The sequence below is a fragment of the Myotis yumanensis genome, unplaced genomic scaffold, assembly GCF_028538775.1.
Source record: "Myotis yumanensis isolate MYYU_CA2020_CCGP unplaced genomic scaffold, mMyoYum1.0.hap1 SCAF_7, whole genome shotgun sequence".
NCBI lineage: Eukaryota > Metazoa > Chordata > Mammalia > Chiroptera > Vespertilionidae > Myotis > Myotis yumanensis.
Genome location: NW_027223758.1, coordinates 61191385 through 61206406, shown reverse-complemented (window position 1 = coordinate 61206406; position 15022 = coordinate 61191385). Strand labels below are relative to the sequence as shown.

Sequence of the window (15022 nt, the reverse complement as noted above, 5' to 3'; positions counted from 1 at the left end):
TCCCCAGGAATAAGTAAGTATATTCATTTAATGAGCTTTCCAAGTTCTTTTGAAACTTATTCTGATGCCTGATAAATTAACTCCAGGTCAAATATATGACATACTACCACTGAATTTTATGTGCTGTGTGAACATGTGATTGTACATGAGAGTCACTTGTATAATCAGTATAAAAGGACATTTATATCCATGCTATGATATTCAAGGTATAATTTTACTATTTTAAGTTATTTTAGAGATTAATTGTATATTCACTTTATTGATGAGTTTCTGGTAATGTACATAGTATATTAGTTAAATTCTTGTTTATTAAGGTAATATCCAATTACAACATTGTACCTATGGGAAAATATGATCTATTTCATGACCAAAAACCTAATGAGGTAATTTCTCAGCACTACACTGAAAAGCAAGGGCAGCCTCTCTTTTGGGCTAAATTTTTTTTCTTTCTTCTTCTTCTTTTTTTTAAAATATGGAACACTTCACGAATTTGCGTGTCATCCTTGTGCAGGGGCCATGCTAATCTTCTCTGTATCGTTCCAATTTTAGTATATGTGCTGCCAAAGCGAGAGCATTGGGCTAAATTTTTATCTGAACTATGAAAAGTGTTTCAGAATGCCTTTTAAATATATTTAAATATGCATTTCATATAAGTAATAGTACCCAAAATAATAACTCTTTAGTTCAACATGATAATAAACCTTGAATGAAGAGCAATATAGAGTTATTTTACATAGGAATGTGACTGACTCATAAAGAATTAAAATACACTTCTACTTCTTTATTCCCTATACCCTTTTTAATCAGTGCTTAAGTATACAGAAGCATAGATACATGTTTATATTTTATTATTCAACACAGTAAATAGTTCTTCCTTCTATTTTTACTATAAAGATCTCAATTAAAAAAAGAAACAGAAGCTGCTTTCTTGAAAGGATATAAATTTCAGATAAACATATTTAAAAGTACTCACGATCTTCATCTGTCTGTACTATGAGTTCTTGACTTTCCTTCCTTCCTTCCGGATTCATGAGGATGAGTTTCACACTAACATTGGTATATGGTGAGAGGTTAGTGATCGTATGTTGAGGGTGTGAATTATCTGTGTCCCAGCTTACTTCTTCTCGCACCTGTTCTTGTCCTCCTACTTGGTAACAGTAATGGACTGTGAGATTGTAACTATGGCAACGAGTCACATTATATCCAAATGGCTCCCAGCGGATAGTGATTTGTCGAGATTTGACTTCTACCACTTCCAGTTTTCTTGGGCCTCGCATGGGATCTATTTAGAAAAGAAAATAAGGAAAAAGAAAATGTAAGATAAGTGAATTTTAAAAGACCTGGTAAAGTTCAGATGTCACAGATAGTCCTACTTGTCCCCAATATCTGGTCTCCTCTTCTTCTGGAGTAACAAAATCCTTAAATCTTATCAGGGTATAAGGCCACTCAGACTAAAGCCTAAATAAAATTTCCAGCTTCTTCTGCAGATGTGGCCATGTGCCTGCATTCTGGTGAAGGATGAAAAGATGAGAAGTTAAGAAGAGTTTCTGGGAGAATGCCTATAAAGAAGGGGCTCAGTATCTGTGTTCTGTCTTCCTTCCTATTAGTGGACTGAGGACAGGGTATTTGTTGCTCTTGCAGCTATGATGAAACATGAGGCTCTTACACATTAAGAATTCAAAGCAATGATGAAAAAATGAGCTACAGTTCCTGATAATCACTGAGTTACCATACCAGCTTTGAGCTGCCTACTTCCAAATTTTTCATTAGAGATAAATAAAATGCTTTTATTTAAGCCTCTTTTCCTCTGAGACTCTGCTATAAGAAACCAATCTTTTTTTAAAAATTAAATTTATTGGGGCAACATTGGTTAATAAAATTATATAGGTTTCAAGTGTATAATCCTGTATCATCTGTATATTACATTGTGTACCACTACCCAAAGTCAAATCTCTTTTCGTCACCATATATTTGACCCTTTTTATCCTTTACTACTTCCCACTCCCCTCTGATAACCACCATACTGTTATCTGTGTCTATACATTTTTGTTTGTTTCTTTTCCATATTTGTTATTTGTTACTTTCAGTTTTATATCCCATATACGTATAAGTGGAAAAACAATCCAATCTGAACATGAAGATATGTATGTTCTATATACATATACTTTAAAAAATTTATTTATTTAGTTTTGAAATATATTTTATTGATTTTTTACAGAGAGGAAGAGAGAGGGATAGAAAATTAGAAACATCGATGAAAGAGAAACATCAATCAGCTGCCTCCTGCACACCTCCTACTAGGGATGTGCCTGCAACCAAGGTACATGCCCCTGACCAGAATCGAACCTGGGACCTTTCAGTTCACAGGCCAATGCTCTATCCACTGAGACAAACTGGTAAGGGTTAAAAATTAATTTATAATTATATAGTTGGAAAACATAAGAGTAAATGCTTGAGAATTCACCACAAAATAATATAATGATGGAAGAGCATAAACTTCTGAGCAGAACTCCAGGTCTCTTGAGTTTTGATTTGTATACAGTTCATGCAGTCAATACTGAAGTATTTCTTTCCCATCCCTCACAATGTCTTAGCCTGAGCTCCAGAAACATAGTTTTAAGCTTAGAAATCTAAATGACATACAAGGAATATAAGCGTTTTGAATGGGTTTAAAGAAAGAATATACACAGAGAAAGCTTAAACTTGTTTGTGAAATGAAGATGAAGATAGAATAATACTAAATACATAATATTTATTGAGCACCATATGCTATAGATTTTTCTAAAAGCATTTACTTTTTATGATTTGGGGAAGAACCTAATCTAAAATGAGGTGCTTTGGTATATTCATAAATACATTTGATCCATATATTTTTCTTTTCCTGAATTGTGGCCATCATATATGAATTTAAAGTGACCTACAACAGGTAAGGAATCTATAATAATAAAAGCATATTATGCTAATTAGACCGAACAGCCGAACGACCTTCTGGATGTCATTTTGGACGTCCATCTGGACGAAGCCATGGTGGTGAGGGCTGAGGCAAAGGAAGTTAGGGGCAATCAGGCAGGCAGGTGAGCAGACAGGGGCAATCAGGCAGGCAGGCAGGCAGAGTGGTTAGGGGTGATCAGGCAGGTGGGCAAGCAGTTACGGACAATCAGGCAGGCAGGCAGGCAAGTGGTTAGGGGTGATCAGGCAGGCAGGCCAATGGTGAGGAGACAGCGGTCCCAGATTGTGAGAGGGATCCCTGTGGGGATCGGGCCTAAACCTGCAGTAAGACATCCTCCGAGGGTTCCCGGATTACAAGAGGGTGCAAGCCGGGCTTAGGGACCCCCCTCCCCAATTCACGAATTTCATGCACCAGGCCTCTAGTATTGAATTAGCATGAAAACTTGAGAAATAATCACTACCATTTACTGTGTGTGCTCTTATGAAGTGAGTTCCTTTATATATATTCTATGTTCCTCAACACAATCCTGTGGACTAAGTACTATTTCCCCCAATGCACAGATTAAAAAAAAAATCATGGCAATGTCAGTTCAATAGTCTGACCAGGATCAAGATTTGATGTTAGCACCTGAATGCATATCTGTCTGACAACTAAACAGATGCTGCTTTGACTCTACTACAGAGTTCCTACCAAAAAAATGAAGAAGATATTAAGAAATTAGGATGGTAAAGATACCTAAAACATGACCAAAGAATATAAAATACAATAAATATCCCATGTATTTAATCTTGGGATAAATGCTGAAAAGAATCCTCTCCCTTTTCCTAATTCCAGAGAAGAGGGCTCCCAGGACATGTCCCCTCGCTCAGCTTTCCCAGAAAACCCTCCCTATCTCTGCAACCGCTGGAAATTTGCCTGGACAATTACTGATTTCCATTTGTGCATACATTCCTCATTATCTCATCATTTAGAACCTAGAGAGAACTTTGAACCACCCCCTTTCCCTGCAACCTCCAAAAATGAAAACATTCAAAATGAAATAATGTTTTGGTTTTATATATGCGAGTGGGGATTCATTGGCCAAGTATCTGCTAAAACCACAAAGTGAAGTTAATAATGATTGTTCATGCTACTCCATCCTGTAATAACTTGAGAAACCAAGGCCAAGTAAGATGAAAACAGCCCCAGAGAAACTGGAGTGGCATTCTCACGGAATATTCCTTATTACAAAATTAATTTTTTATACTTAAGTTACTAGTGATAGGGAAAATGTCGTAAGTTATTCAGAAATAACCTTGAAGGTTTTTTTCAGTCCAGACATTTTTCACAGTGTAAAGGAAATGTCTAATTTTATATAATGCTTCATTAGTTGAATGTTTATAAAAAATTTTTAATAAGCTCTAGATCCCATATACATAAACAGATTAATATGCATCTCTTTGCCTCTTTCCTTATTAATCACAGTCTCTGCGAGGACCGTTCTTAAGCATTTTCCTAAGGTTTTCATCAATTTTACTGACTAATAAAATGACTAAGTGCTTCAAATATCAATTTAAACAAGCAATGCAGTTCTAACTTAATTTCAATAGAAAACTACTTTCCACTGTATAGATAAGCCTGTATCATTTCAGTATTCCTTAGCCAAGAGAATACACACATGAATTAAATACTAGGATTTAAAAAAACCAAAGGTACTGGTCGTTTTTTTTTCTTTTAAACCATACTCTCTTCCTCTCTGTTACTACCTCTTGGAATTAGATCATGGTAAAATTATGAAAGAAACTTCCCATAAATTTTCCAAGTATAATAGCTAAACCTAGCACAAAACAAGCTTCTCTGTGACCAAGGCTCCAGGGTCCCTACTGTCATGAGTGTTAAGTTTCAGATTTGATGAAAAGAGGCTTGTGCTCACTGGCCTGCATCTTTAAATGCTGTTAACAAAAAGAAACGATTTTACCAAAGCTTTCCCAAACCTAATATTTCCACTATGCCCTTCATGGGCCTTTGCCTATAGTATAGTTCTGTTGCATCTCCTAATAGGTCAATATTGGCAGGATCCAATCATATCAACAAGGTAAGGGATAAATGCTACTTTGATTCTTTTTTGTTACATTTATTACTGTATTCTACCATTTACTTTTTAAAATTGTTTCAAGTATCCCATATGTCTCCTTCTTCCCCAACCACCCCCCTTCCCCACTGCTCCCACCCTCCAGGAAAAGCCCCCACCACCCCAGTGTCATTGTCCACTGGTTATGCTATATGCATGCATACAAGTCCTTTGGTTGATATCTTACCCCCTCCCTGCTCCCCTGTCTTCCCTCTGAGGTTGGATGGTCTGTTCAGTGTTTCTTTGTCTCTGGATCTATTTTTGTTCACCAGTTTAATACATGGTGCTGGGAAAATTGGTCAGATACATGCAAAAGAATGAAACCAGATCACCAACTCACACCATACACAAAAATAAACTCAGATTCTTAAACACTCCTCCCATTAGTCAAAAGCTTAAGAGAGAAGTTGATTCAATACCACCATGTGGATGACAGCCCACCTTAGATGAAGAGCTGTCATTTTTATTGTCAGGGCCCAAAGGCTAGAATTAAATGAGTTGGGAAAATGGCATCTGGTAACATAAACTGTGTTGCCAAGTACCTGTGATAACATCCTCCTTCGGTGATAGCATTGATAGGCTAAGTTCAATGACTAAGGGAATCTGACAATCCTTTCAACTCATCCTTAGCAAACTGCCTGATTTCATTGCTTCTTTCTTTAACCTTTTCTTCTGCCATTCTACAAAACTGAGCTCTGATATAGCAATGGTTTACAATGGTTACATCTTAAGTTAGTGTTTTATAGTACCTGTACCTTCTGTCAGAACCATTTCTATTAGTGTACTGCTAAACGTGAAGGAGGCATTCCACAGGGACAATTTACTCTAGTGACTTAGACTGATGATCACTGAAGACTTTGAGGGGCATTACTGTAGAAATATATCCCTATTGTAGGAAATGAATGGCAACTTCATAATCAGAAATGGGTGATTTCAGTAGGCTGATTACAACTCATGCTGCATTTCGGGGAGTAGGGTACACACTGCCAAAAAACCTTGGCCTACTATTACTACCGTTCTATGTGTGCAAAATAAGTCTCTTGGAGTTAGATAACAGAGTAATAAATTATATTCACAGGACCAATACTTGTAGAATATTTGCTTCTCTTTCCTCACAATCCTAAATATGCTAAAAGGATGTGAGTCTATTCCAAGGACGTGTCTCTTCACACTCGCACCCTTGGCCAACACTGTTATGGGCATAGTGACAGGCCCCAATGGCATGGAGCATGCGGTCTGACCTGGGCCCTCCAGCTGGATAACAGCCCACCAGAACATTCTCTCGAAGGAGAACAATGGCTGTCATGCCTAAGCTTAGTCAGGAACTTCTTACCAATTCCCCTACTGGCCAGCAGCATTTTTCATTCTGTTCTATTTCTGTGAGTTTGAGTCAGGTTTCAAGCACAGAAATCTGACAGTTGCAGCCCTGACCCCAGGGAACCAGCACGCCAGGTTCTAGCCTCCAGCTCTGTAGCATCCTATTTAATCGGTTATCCTGGCTCCTTCTACATTCACTCCTGTTTTTTCTATAAATCAGAGAAGAAACTGACAGATAGGATCAATTTCCATTGCAGGTTCAATTCACAGCTCATTTCTCCGGAACCCTGCACTTTTACCTTCTATTACTACTAGAGTGCTTTTTCAGAAGCTCAATTCAGAACTTGTGAGAGATATTTGGGTGTAATTTTAGGATCCTGTCATTAATAATAAAAAAACACAGATTGCAACCAAGGTTTCCACTAATAGGTTTCTCTTTTGTCCTTCTTCATGAATTATCTGGAGGTCTATTACAAAAAAAGGAATAACCAGCAGATTGAAATGGTGAACCCCCTTTGACACCTGCAGCTACTGTATTTCTGCCTTGCCAATTACACAATAGAAGGTGACAAAATAATAAAATGATAGCTTCATTTTCTTTACTGTCCAACTAAATCAAAGAAAATACCTGATTAAGACAATATTCTAGCAGCATGCCCAATCATCAATATTCCTAAGCAGCAAGGAATTAAATTCCACGTACATGATGGCACTATTTTTAAGTGAAATAGCTGTAGTTTTGATTTATCAGTCAATGTTTTCCAGGTTTTAAAAAGTGCCCCTTGTCAGAGAAGTTGAAAATTCTGAAATGTACCAATTCTTTTTCTTTAAATCTTTATTGTTGAAAGTATTACATATGTCCCTTCTTCCCGCCCCCCCCCATTGACCTTTTCTAGCCCACCCCTGACCCCCACCCCAGGCCTTCATCACCCTATCGTCTGTGTCCATGGGTTATGTATATATGAATACAAGTTCTTTGGTTGATTTCTTCCCTCCCACCCACCCTCTCCACCTTCCCTCTGAGATTCCACATGCTATTCTAAAGGCATCTATAGTTCTGTGACATAATTGAATACATTAAAACTTGTTATAATAATTATATGAATTTGAATAGTCCCTCCCACCAAAATATTTTTATAGATATTATAGGAATAGTTTCTACATAACTATTGTATCATAATTAGAATCAATAAATGTACTTGAAAAGTCTTAACTGTATCACCCAATCCTACATCAATGAATAATTTATTCCTAAACAACAAATTGAATTTCAAAACTAGTACTAATTTAAAATATGAAAAAACAGTCTTATTGAGTAAGTGAATGAAAGTCCAGCAACGCCTAGCCTTATAGAAAATCAAACATTCTACTTTATTTCTTTATTTATGATGGACATATTCTTCACAATATCTTTCATATGTTCCAAGTGCTGGTTTGAACTTCTTCTAAATCAGAAAGATAAGTAACCTACTACCCCTGTTGCTGGGAAATGGACTATCCACATATGAATTATATTGGTCGTTTACATTTTGATCCCAGTAGAAAGCTGGAATTCCTATTCACATTTTATGGGCATGTAAAGGATTACCTTACATAACAAAATGACTAAGACACACACTACGGTGAGAATGCAGACCCTTTCAGGCAAGAGTCTAATAGACACTCTACACCCGAGTGACCTGTGATGCCCTGGAGGAAGGATTCTCCAGTGGCGTTGGGTGACCCTGAAAGAGCAGTGTGTACAAACGCTGTGTTTAGTTCAGTTTGTCCACTTGAAAAATAAAGTAAAGGAATACATTTTTTGTTTCAGGGGAGTCTCCAAGGTGCCTGGTTTCAGGATAATTTCACCAAATCTTCCAGGATAACTTTCAAAAAGAATTTTCTACTTTAATGTTCTTACTGAAGAGTTTGTTGAATGGCAGTTGGAAAAGAGAGGCAGTAAAAATTTTACTATTGGTACCATCTGAAATAAAGAAATATGAGCATTGATAAAGTACCCAATGGTAGTAACATTTGTCACATTGTATTTTGCCTGAATTGATTAACTGTACAAAGTAACGCTAGGAGTCCCGCAATGGTTGAAAGATATTATTCTGTAGAACATGAAGTATCCTTTTTTGTTGGTTTTAATTTAAGGTTTTTGAAATTTTAAGTAATAAAACTTTAAAATACATTGAAAAGTACAAAATCAATCACTGTTGTACATACTAATATCAAATGTTAACAGTTTGTGTTTTGCTTCAGATCACTTTTTATTAAAGAAATAAAATATTGCTGATATATATCTTTTCCACATTCCTGCAGGCTATCCCAAGGTTATTATGTATCATTCCCAGACATGTCTTTGTACTTTTATTACATATATCTGGGATGGTTAAAAATTTAGGTAACTGCTACCATTTTTTTGCAACTTGAGGTTTCATTCAACATTAGCTATGCTGAAACATAGATCTTGTTTAGATTTATAGATAGGTCAGATAGATCATTTAACCGGTGTATAGAATGCCATTAATACATGAACCATAGTTTACTATTATTTATTTCAGCATTGAGGACTAGATAGAGTGAGTCTACTTTTTCTCTATTACAAGCAGTGTACAATGAGCATCCTTGTATGTTATATCCAGTTGGCCACAGTTTCCCATGGGTTCAGACAATAAGTAAGACTATTGGCTTTTACACTTTGCACATCTTTAAGTGTACTAGATAATATTAAATGGCTCTAAAAAAAGAAAACGATGTTCAGATGTTTCTTTTTCCCCAAAGAGATTTTATTTTAAGGCTCTAAGCTAAAGTCAGTTTCTGAGGATAGATCTTAAATTTTGGTACTGGTTCCAGTAAAATGTGAATAAACAGAGTCTGCATCATGTATTAAACATAACTTTTGAAATTAAAATATACTATGTACAGAAGTATTTCTTTCCTCAGCGATAGCAATTCTGTTTAACAAGTGTTCATGTCAGGTCTCTCTGCCAATAGCTGCTCCTCATGTCATATATCATTACATGTGTTTGTATCAAATAAAAATAAAATAAAAAATTCACTATCAAGAAGAATTAGATAAATGGATAGGTAATAGATCTCTAAAATAATCATTAAGATTTCAGATTACAAAAAAAGCATACACGTCATTTACCATGAAATACTCTCTACTTCAAAACAACTAGGTCCTGAATATGATAAACATATATATATGTATGTATATATATATATATATATATATATATATATATATGTGTGTGTGTGTGTGTATACTATATACATACATAAACATATACATACATGTAGACAAATAGATACACATATACACACATACACATTACACAAACTAAAAGTTCTTCGAGAAGACATTTTTAATGAACAAAAACTTAGGATAAACCAGTTCAGCAGTAAATGTGCTGTGAGGTAGGCATGTTGACAGAGGTTGAGGGATAATTTTTTTCAGCAACCTAATGCCATTCACTAATTTACCAGACCTCAATATTCATACACACATAAAGTACTTAAATTGCATTTTTACAAAGTTTCCAAATCAACTAGTAGGTACTCCTCCCTAATCTTACCATTCCCTCATGCTGTAGCCAGAATGCCTTTCCTATGTGACATTCATCTGAATCCAAGGACTTTTAATTATTGTCCCTTTGTCATACAAACCAAATAAAAAACATTTCCATTAGTAAATCAAAACTATCAAACAGATCACATACCATTCTTACTTTCTGTACTAGTCAGGCGAATCTATCTGCTGTATCCCATATACACTCTCTCTCCAAAATTAATATCTCTGCTCTCACTGACCCATACACATGCAGCAATAGTCACTGATCACCTGCCAAAAAGTAGCTTTTAATTTTTTTTAATATTGCATCAAAATCAATCTATGACTGTTTCTTTTTAGTTAAAATAAAAACTCAGAGAGACTTTTATAGACCCACATGGTCAAAACCCTAATGTTCATATATTGATTCAGTTTCTATGTGTTTTATTGCATTCTGTAACAATCAAGTTCATTGAATACAGACACCATGTCTAATAGAAATGCTTTACAGTGGTTCTCAACCTTTGGGTCGCGACCCATTTGGGGTCGAACAAACCTTTCACACGGGTCGCTTAAGACCATCGGAAAACACATATATAATTACATATTGTTTTTATGATTCATCACTATGCTTTAATTATGTTCAATTTGTAACAATGAAATTGGGGGTCACCACAACATGAGGAACTGTTTTAAAGGGTCGTGGCATTAGGAAGGTTGAGGACCACTGCTTTAGAAGATATCTACATCTGCTAATCAACACATTTAATAAAAGGATGCTAACATAAAATAATAAATATCATCCATCTAGCTCAGCTCCTCTGTTCTCATAAGTCAATTCCAGAAACATCTCCATTTCTCCAGTATTTACCAGTGTTCTGTGCTGTGACTTGCATCTGTTTTACTTTATCACTTTAAAGGAGTCATAGTATAAACGTGGCTTCCACTAACCACAGGAATGGTCCATTTTTGCCTGAGCTCCTTGGTGACATTTCCGAAGTGTAAAGGTCATTGCTGTAGAAGGAACACTACTGCTATACAGCAAAATTAGAATCTCCAATTGTTTCGATGCACTAGGATGAACAAACTGCAATTCATCCTATAGATGAACTTTACAAGAAAACTGTTGTATGAAATAAAAATAAGTCTGTAGTAAAAGACCTCCTTGTATTTATTTCAGACCATATAAAATAGGAGGAGGCAAAATGATTTCCAAAGAGTTCTTCAGAAGTGTCAGAAATTGGACTGGAATGGGTTTTGACCTTTTCTAACCCTCATAAAGCAGTGGTACCCACAAAAAGCCTCAGAAGTTTGGATCTGATATTTTACCCAGAGCAATGAAACCATTCACTCTTCATTACAGAAGTCAGGTGATTAGTGTTGGAGAAGAGCAAATCAAATACAATTTAGTTTTACCTATAGTAACCATTCTCTCTAGGTTAACACTAAGCAGGCAAATCTTAATTTTTTAAAACTGTTTAGAGCCTCCTATTTTGGTATTTACAATCTTTTTATGATTGCCTCGTCTTCTGTTTTAAGTTATTTATGAGTTTGGGCCAATGGTATCACAAAATGCCACACTCAACTATGCTAAAATTATTCTTCTGTGTTTTCATCAACAACTTGTTTTAGAAAGAGCTTTCCTCAATGTAAAATTGCATAGATTGATAAGATTCTGTTTAAAACCCTAAGTTTTCCATCCTTCATATCTTCCAGGGAAGCTGGGAGAATGGAGGGTAGAAAATACAGTTCTAGAAGGTTAGACAGCATGTTGCTTGCATCCCACTGAGAATTTTAATATCAGGACACAAAAAGGAATAGACAGTTTCTTTTATTTTAAAAAGATAAAAAAAAAAAGAAACGGAAATTCTAACTTAAAACTCAAAAAAAAGCATGATTTTTTTTTATCAAGAGTAATAAAAAGCTGTGGTATATTCACACCATGGAATACTATGCAGAAGTAAAAAGAAGGATCTCTTACCCTTTGAGACAGCATGGAAGGACCTGGCAAATATTATGCTAAACGAAATAAACCAGTCAGAGAAAGACAGGTATCACATGATCTCACTCATATGTGGAATATAATGAACAAAATAAACTGGTGAACAAAATAGACCCAGAGACATAGAAGCACGGGACAGACTGATGAATCTCAGAGGGAAGGTGGGGGTGGGGAGAGATTAACCAAAGAGTTCATATGCATATATGTATAACCCATAGACACAGACAATAATGGGGTGAAGGCCGGGGGTGGGGCATGCGTGGCGTGGAAGAGGCCAATGGGAAAAAAAGTATTTCAACAATAAAGATAAATTTAGAAAAATATTAAACAAAAATTGCAGTAGTTTGCCTCACTGTTGAGTTATCTCCAGATTTTGCTACTAAATTAGCCCTGGCTTACAGTCATTATACCCTAAAAATAGTTTTTTAATGGGATTGACTCAATTTTTCCACCTTTCTGACTTTTCTATGTTACTTTTCAAACCCTTTCAAATATTAAGTCTTAACTTACTATGAGAAAGCTCAATTTTCTATTTAAAAAATGGAAGGCAATATGAATTTTTCTATTTCCCTACATGCCAGAAAATCGATCAATTATTATTGAAGATGTACTGATTCACAGCCATTTATTCCAACACTCCTGGAGGCCTGTCATCTGCTTCATGTCCCTTAGAGAATAGTCTATTACATTCATTTATGAACAACTACCCCAAACGTCTCCTTTGAATGAACTTTTGTCTCCTGATTTCATACCACTCGGAAGAAGTTCTAGACATCTTCTTCTCCACTGTCCACAAAAATGAGGAGGGGGTGGGGTCACAAGTCCCTCAAGATGCCCTTGCCATTTCATGCACTGACCTTATTCCTCCCACCGCCCGAGAGATTCTGACATTCAGCTCTCAGGGGGGAGGGTGCGGGTTAGGAATCAGGGTAAAGTGGAGTTTTATAAAGCTCCCCCTGAAGTAATCTGGAGACCACCCTCACCCCACCTGGTAAAGAATGCCTGAAATACAAACATGAGCACACATATACTATGCCACCTGGAAAAGCACACGGTGTGACGGATATAATACAGCACACTTTTGTTCTTAGGTTGTTTGGTGCTATCTTTTCTTTTTTCTTAACTTGCTGTGTTTTTCCAGGTATTGCTTTCTTGAATAAAATCACAAGGGAACTATAACAAATAAAGATTATTATAATAGCTAATTCCTTACTCAACTTGTGAAAATAAATTTCAGTTCACTAATGTAGATTTCTATTATTTTAAATTTTGCTTACTTGTCACAGAAACTTAAAAAAAGTACCAATAAGTATGCTTCCTTTAATATTGCTTAGAAATCACTTAAAAATTATGGAATATATTGAATAATTTATTATTATTTTAATTTATCTTTATTGTTGAAAGTATTACAGATAACTCCCTACATCCCCCATTAACTCCCTCCAACCTGCACCCAGCCCTCCCATTCCTAGGCCTTCACCACACTATTGTCTGTGTCCATGCATATAAGTTCTTTGGTGAATCTCTCCCAATCCACTCACCCATCCACCCCCACCTTCCTTCTGAGATTCATCAGTCGGTTCCATGCTTTTATGTCTCTGGATATATTTTGTTCATCAGTTTATTTTGTTCATTAGATTCCACATATGAGTGAGATCATGTGATACTTGACTTTCTCTCAATGGCTTATTTTGCTTGGCATAATACTCTCCAGTTCCCTCCATGCTGTCTTAAAAGGTAAGAGATCCTTCTTTATTTTTACAGCTGCATAATATTCCATTGTGTAAATGTAACATATCTTTTTATCCACTCATCTACTGATGGGCACTTGAGCTGTTTCCAGAATCTTAATAAGGCAGATCATTCATTTGCCATCTAGTGTTCAGTTTAGTTTAAAATACTCATAATTTATACCTTTTGAAAATTAATTATACATTATATCAATAACCCATCAGATAATACTTCTAATGGGTTGATATAATAAAGAGTAAACTCTAGCTTTATCATCCTTTCTGAAGTTGAATTCTTAGTGAGGAATAAAATCTTTCAAAATTAAAAACAATCTTTCTTTGATCTAGTGCTCATTTTCTTGCATTTGCAGATGCTTTCTTACTTCCTAATACCTCGTAGCAAGAACACATGGTGGGTTTGACTTACTTGGATGGGGTGAGGAGGAGGCAATACTTAGCTTTGACATGGAGGCCCAGGAATCTAGATTTTGAGGAGAGTTGTTTAATATGATGTATCTATGCTTTGAATGTAGCAGCTTGACAAACTAAACTGGCTACACAGGGAATAATGGGAAGTTCTGATCCTGAAACTAGATCTCCTTGTAGGGTAGGGGAAGATGAAAAAAACAAAACAAAAACAATAAATGGTGTCTATGGAAAAAACATAGATTTAAGCAAGGACACTACATCATAGAGGACCAAGAGCTGCTTAGATTGGGGTTTTGGGAAGGGGGTGGTGATAAGTCATCACACTTCCTCCCCAAGTGCTCCCCCCACACTAAGTTGGGAATGAAAGAAAAAGAAATAAATACAAGTCTAGATACACGGTGGATACAATATAAAATATAGATGGGAGATAGAGAGAAGATATGAGATAAGTAGTAGTCTCAGCTATGCATAAATTTGTTGAAGTTTTAGGAGGCCAATACCTAATAGTCTACCTTCCCTTTCAGGTTTTTAAATGAGACATAGACACCAGAGAAGTAAAGATCATACTGTTAGATTCATTAATGATAACAATGATTGAAGAAAATGACTTACATCTGTGTCCATATAAACTTCCTTTTAAATTCTTTCTTACTATTCCTCATTTAAACTCTTTTTTTCCATATCTGTTTTGAGCTTTAATTAACATAATAAAATTTACCCATTTAAATTGCACAATTCAATATTTTCTAGTATATTTACAGAGTTGTACAATCACAATCGAGGTTTAAAACATTTTCATTACCCCTAAAAGAGACTCCATATGCTCTATCAGTTACTCCCCATTTCCCATCAATGCTACCACCTCCAGCACAGATGATGTGAACGAACTAAAAAAAAATCTAAATTAACTACAAGAAAAAAAATCAACATAGCTTTTTTCTAATGT

The 15022-nt window shown here is 35.7% G+C and overlaps 1 protein-coding gene and 1 non-coding gene across 6 annotated transcripts in view; both read right to left on the bottom strand.

The window, feature by feature from the left end:
- The window catches only part of PTPRM (protein tyrosine phosphatase receptor type M), a 650734-nt gene that overhangs the window by 258946 nt on the left and 376766 nt on the right, over positions 1–15022 (bottom strand). For all 5 annotated transcript variants that reach the window (XM_070420643.1, XM_070420639.1, XM_070420640.1 and 2 more), the window contains exon 8: positions 974–1282. In XM_070420643.1, coding sequence (XP_070276744.1) covers positions 974–1282 — 309 coding nt within the window. The remainder of the gene's footprint in view (positions 1–973; positions 1283–15022) is intronic.
- Positions 467–575, bottom strand: LOC139014834 (U6 spliceosomal RNA). Its single transcript, XR_011472359.1, has one exon. It is a non-coding gene; the product is annotated as a U6 spliceosomal RNA (small nuclear RNA).